Source organism: Topomyia yanbarensis, chromosome 2 (genome assembly GCF_030247195.1).
Source record: "Topomyia yanbarensis strain Yona2022 chromosome 2, ASM3024719v1, whole genome shotgun sequence".
Taxonomy (NCBI): Eukaryota; Metazoa; Arthropoda; class Insecta; order Diptera; family Culicidae; genus Topomyia; species Topomyia yanbarensis.
Window position 1 is genome coordinate 219923193 of NC_080671.1, and position 10810 is coordinate 219934002.

Genomic DNA, 10810 nt, shown 5'->3' on the forward strand with positions numbered 1-10810 from the left:
TGCATGAAACATTGAGATGTTTGACAAAAATTGACTTCTTTGGACTTTGGTACATTTTTGCCTTTCTCATATAGAAAGGTTATGCAATTACTCTAAAAATCGACAATCATACCGGCCCGGAGGGAGTATGCAGTGAGGGGTTGCTACTTTAAAATTAAAACTAGTTTAAAATTTCTTAACAAGTTGAAAATTTTCGGCAGGACCTGGACCTCTCGGATCTTTCTCCATGATCCGCCGCTGGTTTCAAGCGATGTTTCAGTATCACATAGTATCTCAAGATCGTGGCTGTCGATCCATTGTATGTATGTGCAAATCGTACTGAACATGTAATATTCATTTCCACCATTTTATTGAACATAACCATCGTAGTCTGGACAAATGAGACAAGCACAATTGCACCACTAGGTGGATTAAGACAGGTTTTTTTGGGAATGCGTCGAGTTGAGACGAAAACGTAATATGATTAATAACGAGGATAACACTTTCCGAATATAGAGAGAAATTTATGAAAAATGACGATTTCCATTCGATTCTAGCAGGTTCTGATCGATTTTGATGAGCTTGTAGTTGTATGACCAATTATATGTATAGGTCAAATGTTTAAAAACAGTAATTTAAGGTCTAGATAGCATCATTTTGAAACCGCCAATTTCGAAGGTTTAGTATCTTTGATGAGTTTTACAAACGTTAAACAGCGCATCTTTTGATAAAATAATTTTGACGGTATATCGTCCAAGAAGTATTTATGGTGAATTTTCTCAGGTTAATATTCATGACTACAATAAAGTCTCAACAAATTCGCTAAAGACACGAACTCTGTTACTATTTTCTGAAAAATTAATTCTGCATAATTTTAAAACTTCAAAAATTACGGTTTCGGAATTATGCCTCTTGGACAGTATAATCGATTTTCACCAAACCCCCACCAAACCGAATTTCTGGCTATGCCGCTGACTTCCAGTAAGTAGAAACAAAGTCGTTCTACACTCGTTCACAAGAAACTTTTTCGAATGCTGAATATCTATTATCATACATTGAAACCCCGATTTTATCAGCCAAATATGAACATATGTTTGATGGGCTCTAGCAGACGCACAAGACTGAATTCGAGTAAATCCTTTCTTGAGCATGTTTTCCTTATCATGAAGATGGAAATATGCAAAAATGAAAAATTCATCATAATCAGAAATAGTTATCAGACTACATCAAGGGTTGGGAAGAATATTTTAACAGCTTCAGTTTATTATAAAGAAAAAAATTGCCTGATTTAGTCAATGTCAATTTTGTCAGCCTAAAATACACCATGAGATTGATAAAAATGGGTCTTTATGGTATGTATTATTCACTGTGTTTTACATTAATAGGTATATTTCATTTATGGAGATTTTTATTGCATCGAACTACAACAATTTTTAGGTAGTTTTCAAGGGGTTATTTTATAGACTTCTTCCAAAATTTGGCGAACCTATTCTAATTCGTATACCAATTAATTGGTATACTTAAGGGTTTATATGTTGCAGATAGAGAAAATACTGAAATTTTCAGTTTTTTTCCTACACAATATTACGAAAGCTTATTAAACAATTTTTCCTAATAAGTTTGTGAAAATTATAAACTATTTGAATTTTTTTAATAGTTTTATTTTTTATTTAACCGTGATTTTTTAATAAATAGTGACCATCGCTTCACAACGTAGTCTATTTTTCATGGCTTGCGGTGAGCACGATCTCTCGAATTGCTGAACTGAAAATTATGGAATAGAAATTATTTTTTTGTATTCTTTACAGATTTAACTCGCCGCGCAGATAGCTCTGAATTAGACCCGCTGGTGCCCTAAGACTATTTCGCTAGATTTTCAGTGCACTGTGCACCCATAGCATTAACGCAAGTGACGGAAGGTTATCGAAAAGATTCGTGAAAATGAAAATTCCAGTAATGATGATGATTTTCCCAAACGGTTCGTTTTCGAGAGGTTTTTATTTGTTCTTTGGCATTAGGATTAGCGATAATAATTCAAATCAAGGATACTACTGGGAAGTCACCTTTGGAAAAAGTCGATGTCGAAGTAAAATTTGGAACTATGCACGCATGCACTTCAGAGATAGCGTGATATCAGAAGCTGCGATTTCATTTCAACGCTTTTTTGTGAAAAGGGCGAATACTCACAAATGTAAACATAAGGCTTTTTTCATACATGCGAATGAGGGCTTGGAAACGCAACAAATCAACCTAAAAATTTGGATTCTACGATATTGCTTTCTTAAACTACAGCAAAAAATACAACGGGCGAAACTGTATTTTTGTTTGTTTATTTAAAGTTTCGCCCTCCATGCTCCATGCAAACAAACAGGGCGATACTTTTTTTGCTAGCAGTTTAGAGGCGAAACTGTTATTTTCGTATTTTTTAGGATTATCAAGTTGATACCAGCTGTAAATAGTAACAATGATCTCTATTGAAAAAACACGGACGAAATCGGTGGTGTAGAACGGTAGTTATTGTAAAAAAACGTAAGGGCGATAGTTCAATTCTGATAGGCGGGATCGAAAAAGTAAACAATCGCCAAAGGGGTGATACTATCATTTTGTCAATTTCAAAAACAAATTTTAATTTAATAATTTCAAATACTTTATGAAGTTTTGGGTTTCGATCACTGTATCATGCAATCTAGGATGTAAAAAACACAATGGTTCTTAAATAGGAATTAAAACCAAGTCTAGAAATATTCACTGTTGATTTTCTTTGAATGGTATCACTGCTAGTATCGCCCATTTCAAGAAAAAGCGTTGATTTCTTAGTTCTCAGTCGCGTTGGAAATTTGAGTAAAGTATAAACTTCACATCACATCGTTTTTTTCCTACACAATATTACGAAAGCTTATTAAACAATTTTTCCTAATAAGTTTGTGAAAATTATAAACTATTTGAATTTTTTTAATAGTTTTATTTTTTATTTAACCGTGATTTTTTAATAAATAGTGACCATCGCTTCACAACGTAGTCTATTTTTCATGGCTTGCGGTGAGCACGATCTCTCGAATTGCTGAACTGAAAATTATGGAATAGAAATTAATTTTTTGTATTCTTTACAGATTTAACTCGCCGCGCAGAGAGCTCTGAATTAGACCCGCTGGTGCCCTAAGACTATTTCGCTAGATTTTCAGTGCACTGTGCACCCATAGCATAAACGCAAGTGACGGAAGGTTATCGAAAAGATTCGTGAAAATGAAAATTCCTGTAATGATGATGATTTTCCCAAACGGTTCGTTTTCGAGAGGTTTTTATTTGTTCTTTGGCATTAGGATTAGCGATAATAATTCAAATCAAGGATACTACTGGGAAGTCACCTTTGGAAAAAGTCGATGTCGAAGTAAAATTTGGAACTATGCACGCATGCACTTCAGAGATAGCGTGATATCAGAAGCTGCGATTTCATTTCAACGCTTTTTTGTGAAAAGGGCGAATACTCACAAATGTAAACATAAGGCTTTTTTCATACATGCGAATGAGGGCTTGGAAACGCAACAAATCAACCTAAAAATTTGGATTCTACGATATTGCTTTCTTAAACTACAGCAAAAAATACAACGGGCGAAACTGTATTTTTGTTTGTTTATTTAAAGTTTCGCCCTCCATGCTCCATGCAAACAAACAGGGCGATACTTTTTTTGCTAGCAGTTTAGAGGCGAAACTGTTATTTTCGTATTTTTTAGGATTATCAAGTTGATACCAGCTGTAAATAGTAACAATGATCTCTATTGAAAGAACACGGACGAAATCGGTGGTGTAGAACGGTAGTTATTGTAAAAAAAACGTAAGGGCGATAGTTCAATTCTGATAGGCGGGATCGAAAAAGTAAACAATCGCCAAAGGGGTGATACTATCATTTTGTCAATTTCAAAAACAAATTTTAATTTAATAATTTCAAATACTTTATGAAGTTTTGGGTTTCGATCACTGTATCATGCAATCTAGGATGTAAAAAACACAATGGTTCTTAAATAGGAATTAAAACCAAGTCTAGAAATATTCACTGTTGATTTTCTTTGAATGGTATCACTGCTAGTATCGCCCATTTCAAGAAAAAGCGTTGATTTCTTAGTTCTCAGTCGCGTTGGAAATTTGAGTAAAGTATAAACTTCACATCGATTCAAAAAAAAAATCGATTTTTTTTGGCTCAGTACAATATATAACCCCTATAGGAAAATTCAGTTTTCCCACCACAATGCATTGATTGAGGAATTTAGATATTTTATGAACAGAGCATTAGCAATAATTCGTGTGTATGTCTATTTTATGGGCCATTTTTTCGCTTTCCCATTGATTTGGTTTGATGTTGTCCTATGCTGATTTGAGCGATTCTCTGAGTCCTGCCACAATCCCATGTAGTATGTGTTATCAAAAACATCGCCAAGCATCAAGTTCTAAATGTTCTCAAACGATATAATATCCGAAGAGAGTTATAAGAAATATCTCATCACACTGTTAGGTGGATTAAAAAGGGTTTTTTTTAATATGTTTATTACCTTCACCAACAGGCCCCTTGGCCCCAATGGTGGTTGCTTAAACTAATTACATTTTAAAATTGACAACATTTTCGCTTTTATCGCATTCCGCGTCCGGTTGAAGTCAAAGGCTGTCGCTACACTGTTAAAAATTCGCTTTGATTGGCTATCAGTGTTTAAGACCTGCAATTCGAAGTATTTGTATGTCCACTTCAATAGACCTCCAATGTATTACGATTGTACAGGTTTATATTGGAAATTCCTATGTGACCGAGCAACCAACCTGCAACTCCGGAACCAAAAGTCGGATCTGAATAAAATTCACTGGTAGTCAGTAAGAGTACTGTATCTTTTCTTCGAAATCAAGTTTTATAACTCGGTTAACAATTCGCCGAGAAATAGGTGTGAAAATAACTTAGGAACTTGACAAGTTTCTCCGGGGTTTCAAGAACCGTCATAGGTGGCTACTGTGGTCAAAGCTACTTTGATTGTGTAAAGAGATCGAGATCCGCAAATCTATATAATCTTGCGTTCATTTTAATAGGCATTGCATCATTGGGAAATCATGGTGATGCCAGTTTACAGCGGAATTTTCTTTATGACCGCTCTCTTCAACCCGTAGCTACCGGAACTGGAAGTTCGATTGACTACACGCTCCTTCTTTCTACACGTTTGATTCTAATTTCACATCAATGGGTTACAATAGAGCGCGTTTGGATAAATTGGATCGATTCGAATGGCATACTCAGACCAAAGTGGTTTTTGCGAATTAGAATCAGAACTGCAATAATAATTGTTTTGATTATTTTCTTTTTGCATATCGCTATGAGAACAAGTAACATATTTTCACGAATTATTGCCTATATATCTATTGTATCACACATCAAAGAAAGTAAATAACGAAAAAAAAAATTAATTTTTCTATGAGATAGATAATAAAAAAATGAAAATAAATAATAATCGGTATGAATCGTAAAATGCTATATTTTATGAATTTTCTTATTTACACTCGTGGTTAACAAATTGAATCAAAATGTTAATAGCCTTCAAATTGGCTCCGAAAATACCCTAGGCTGAGATTAAATATCAGATTTTAAATTTGTACATTGTTCCAATACGATTAAAAATTTCTGAAGTGCCCCCCCCCCCGTTTTTCACAAAGTGGTGAATTTTGCAAAACATATTATAATTTTATTGTTTAGGTACTCCTAAAAATATTCGTGAAATATTTTGTTGTCATTCGAAATAGTTTTAGTTAATTGAAAATTTATACATCTTTTTATTATATTTTTTTTACAGCCAAAGCTTAATTTCGAATTGCACCAAACTTCACTGGTGGTTTAACAAATGTTTAGTCTAGAAAATGTCGAAAAAAGGTTTAACAAATGTGTTCGTTCGTTCACGAACAAGTTTGAAGGTGGAATGAAAATTGCTGACAGCAATCTCAGTTCGGTTGCTTCGATGTGTGATGTGGATAGCAACGCATCTACAACGCAGCAGACGCTTTGAAGGCGCGCCAACTCTAGCTCCGCTACGCCATCATTCGCTGCACTACGCCAACGCCAGCTTCACTACTACAACACCAGCTACGCTACATTCTAGAAAAGTTGGAAACATACACAGTGAGACGCAATTGATGTTGATAGGTTCCTGTCAAAAACTACCACCATCACAGATTTCCAGAATGTTCGATTCCAATCAATATAAATATGGTAGCACCTGCGTGTGCAAAATTCATTCGTGTTTTAACCATTGTATCGCGCACCTCAAATTAAAGAATTAAATTAGAAAATTTTCCTTCCTGAGTTCTTCATCCCGAAAGAGTCCCGCCTTTACAAATGGTCGAGGTGCGACCATTTTTTGGTCCTTCGAGCCAGATTTGAGGTCGATCAGCCGATCGAAGCCTGCTGCACAACTGGAGAGCAGAGGTTCCAACCTGTTCGAGTCGGATTTGCTAAATCCGTAGCCTACATCTGTTGCATCCGCAACATTCGACAACCGATTGTCGCCGACGGCCGGCTTCCCTTCCAGTGAATCAACCAAGTGTTCAAGTGCGTTGAAATCAAAAATAGTTCCACAAATCAGTGAGTGAAAATGTCGCTTCTACACACTCCGCTGCTTGCGAAGGCTTTGGAAGCCCATCAAAAGAAACAAGAAAACGAAGAAAAAGAACTGGTAGTAGACAATCAAAGTAGTGAATTTGACAGTGATGATAACGATGAAGAAAATGAAAGTGATCCATTAAGTTTACTGGTTTACAAGCGGGGGCAAGTGAAAGCGAAATTGACCCGCATTCGAAGTGCACTGCGTGGGGATCGTAGCCACCTGACGCTACCACGTTTACAGGTGATGCAACAAAGTTTACAGACGTATTACGACGAGTATTCAAGGTACCACAACGAGATTCTCGATAACGTAAACAAAAAAGGTAGGAAAGCGCAAGAAATTAAATATCAGGAGTTTGAGGATCTCTTCATGGAGACATTAGTAACCATTCAAACACTTGAGAGCTCTTTGTGCACTCCTCGATCACTTGTACCGTCAACCTCGTTCGTCGGTAGTTCTGATCGAGTAATTATACAACAGCAATGCTTGAAGGCTCCTCTTCCTGTTTTCGACGGTCGTTACGAAAATTGGCCCAAATTCAAGTCCATGTTCTTGGACCTTATGAAACATTCCACCGATTCAGATGCAATGAAACTGTATCATTTAGAAAAATCGCTTGTTGGATCTGCTGTTGGTGTAATAGACATCAAAACCATCAACGATAACAATTACCAGAGAGCGTGGAAATTACTCGAAGACCGGTTTGAGAATAAGAGAAGCATCATCGACACGCATATTCGAGGACTCTTCAAACTTAAGAAAATGACAAAGGAGTCCCACATTGAGATGCGTGAGTTGATCGAGGAGTGCACTCGACATGTAGACAATCTCGAGTTTATGGAGCAAAAGTTGGAAGGCGTTTCAGAGTTGATGGTTGTTACACAACTTTCAGAAGCATTGGATGCAGATTCTAGAAAGCTTTGGGTAGCCACATTGGAATACGGCGAGCTTCCTACGTATAAGAATACCATTGAGTTCCTTAAAAAGCGATGCCAGATTCTCGAAAGGTGCGAATCATCCGACACACCAGCTCCATCGCAACAAAAATCCAAATCTGCCATCAAACCAGTGTTTGGGAAAAGCTTAGCAAAGGTGCATGCAGCAACAACCCAGCCAGACAACGATAGTTTTTCGTGCCACCTTTGTAATAAAATGCATCCAACCTTTAAATGCGAAGAATTTCGAGCATTGAATATATCTGACCGTCTTAAGAAGGTGAAGGAGTTAAGGGTTTGTTTTAATTGCCTTCACAAAGGTCACCGAATCGCAGAGTGCAAATCCAAGAAGAATTGCATGATTTGCAAGTCAAGGCATAACACATTGCTTCATCATGAAGATAAGTCTGATCAGCAGCAAAGCAATGGTGCGAGAAGGCAGAAAGAAGAGGTTTCTGAAGAGAAAAGGTCTTCAGAGTCTCAACCATCGAGGACGTTGCCTGTTCCAAATGAACCCATATCAAAGGAGTCAACTATTTGTTCATGGAGCACTCCTCAGACCCAAGTCCTATTAATGACTGCAGTAGTACTTGTGGTCGATAGAAACCAGAAGACACATCAGTGTCGTGCATTCATCGATCCTGGATCTATGTCACACATGGTGTCGAAAAGGTTAGCGAAGTTATTGGACCTTCCTACAACTCCAAGCTTTGTTACTGTTACCGGAATTAATGGGATAAGATCAACAGCGGATAAACGCATGTTTATAGAAATCCAATCTAGAACAACCGACTTCAGTGCCACACTAAACTGTCTAGTGCTTCCGAAGGTGACGAGTCCACTTCCACTGTCTGATATCAACACGTCTTCTTGGAGAATACCTTCTAGTTTGGAACTGGCGGATCCACAGTTCAATCGCGTAGATGAAGTCGATTTGCTCATTGGTTGCGGTTTATTCTGGCAGCTTCTTATACCAGGAAATTTGAAACTTGCAGATGAGCTACCGGAACTACATAACACAAAGTTGGGTTGGATAGTAACTGGTGAATACAACCTAAAGGGAAATGACGCATCAGATGTAATTGTTCATTCAAATGCAGCAGTCGTTTTAAATCTTGATATGCTGGTTCGAAATTTTTGGGAAATCGAGGAGGTCACTGATCAAAAATCTGTCACAGATGAGGAGGAGTTTTGTGAGGAACATTTCCGGACTACCCATGTACGAGACGATAGTGGCCGGTTCATTGTATCACTTCCGTTCAAGGAAAACATCAATGAATTGGGAAATTCGAAGGCCATAGCTGTAAAACGATTTTTCATGTTGGAGAAACGCTTGAGTCGTCATCAGGATGTCAGGAAACAGTATGTAGAATTTATGGACGAGTATTTGAGACTGGGACATTGCAGGGAAGTCGACGAATCCAAGGATACACCGAATCAACAAAATTATTATTTACCGCATCATGCTGTTTTAAAACCAACGAGCTCCAGCACAAAACTAAGAGTGGCCTTTGATGGTTCTCTCACCACAAGCCAACTCTCTCACACGGTTTCGCCTCTTGGCCGCCATACGGACCCACCATGCATACAATAGTGCGTGTTTGCCATATTGCATACCTTCGATACAGTCTACCCGTGCGCCGTCGGACAGACCGCCTGTATCGTAGTGGACCATATGGCTAGGCTTGCCGCATACCCTCGCATTACGTTCGACTTTTTTCCTTTCCAAAACCTCTACCGCTCGCTCGTTTCGAACCCGCCAGTGGGAGTAGTGTTTTCGGGTTGCCTCTGGGCGTGCCTTGGACCTTCGGTATACCCGCATACACTGTGATAGTCGAAAATGCCTTTTTGCCATACATCTTCACGATTACCACACTCCCTATAGATAGATTTTCATCAACATGAGGATTAATTTACTACTGCCATTTACGCTGCTAATAATCATCACCACCCCTACGGTCGAGTCGATCGGCCGAGGTGTGGTGTATGTCGCTGCGTGTCAGGTCGGCTCGATGGGTGGGTACCGGGTACCGACTGCCCGCGGTAAACCCATCTCAGCCGGCATTGATACTACGAGTACGGGGTTGATATTTTGGTGATGGGCAAAGGCTACTAGGCTCGTTCGAATGCCGTATAGTGACTTTTTCGTCATATCTCCCGTCGCCTGTAACTTTGGAATGGGTCATTCAAAAAATGTCCTATCAACTCAGAGCGGTTACGCGGTTCAAGTGCTATATTTCGCCGGAACACATCGAACATGGCAAAAATATCCAAGTAGGCGAAAATTCCATCCGCGCGATACACCTATTACATTCCACCCATCCCCTATCCGGCATGCAAACAAGCTAAACGTACATGGTGGCTACGCTACCGCCTGCCGGGCTGTGGTTGCGGTACAGTGGTGGAAATTTTGCATTCCTCTTTGTGCAGTGCTTCCACCCTGGTCGGTTGCTGTCGCTCGCGGAGAGAGAGAGAGAGAGAGAGAGAGAAAGAGAGTGCGCCCGTACAACCGGCAGGCAGACAGAGGTACAGTGAGAGAATTTTTTTCATTTCTCTTTGTGCGGGAAGCATCCCGCATGCTCGCTCACTTGCTACTGCCGGTCGGGTCGCCTCTCGCAGTCGAAGATGGTGTGTTTTACATTTTGCCTAACTTCTCTCTCAGACTGACTGCCGTGTCGCAAGCAGGCACATACGTAGTGTATGCTTTCGCCTGTCGTGAGCTGGGGTCGCCATTCGATGGCATCGAGATTGAAATTATTTTTTATAAGTTCAGACTATCTCTCATATTACCCGTCGCTCGCAGCACACACGTAGTGTATACTTTTGCTTGTCGTGAGCTGGGGTTGCCGTTCGATGGTATCGAGATTGAAATTTTTTTACAAGTTCAGACTATCTCTCATATTGCCGTCGCTCGCAGCAGATACGTAGTGTATGCTTTTGCCTGTCGCTCCCCGTTCGATGGCATCGAAATTATTTTTTAAAAGTTCGGACTATGTCTCATACTGCCGTTGCTCGCAGTACAGACATAATGGATGGTTTTGCCTATCACTCGCAATATGAAGGCATCGATATGTTGTGCTGTTTTACATTTTGCCTAACTTCGCATATTGCCCTTATAAGTGTGCACGACCGGCATCTGATGTACCGGCATACTGTTGCTACTGATCACATACCATGCCATCGAGGTGTGTTTTACATTTTGCCTAACCTCGCATATTGCCCCCATAAGTGTGCACGACCGGCAAGTGATGTACCGGCATACTGCTG

At 39.1% G+C, this 10810-nt stretch overlaps 1 protein-coding gene across 1 annotated transcript; it reads left to right on the top strand.

Annotated features, from left to right (window-relative positions):
* The first annotated feature begins 6596 nt into the window (after positions 1 to 6596).
* LOC131680083 (uncharacterized) lies at positions 6597 to 9137 on the top strand. Its single transcript, XM_058960805.1, has one exon. It carries the CDS (start codon positions 6597 to 6599, stop codon positions 9135 to 9137), a length of 2541 nt encoding a protein of 846 aa, XP_058816788.1.
* Positions 9138 to 10810: the final 1673 nt, after the last annotated feature.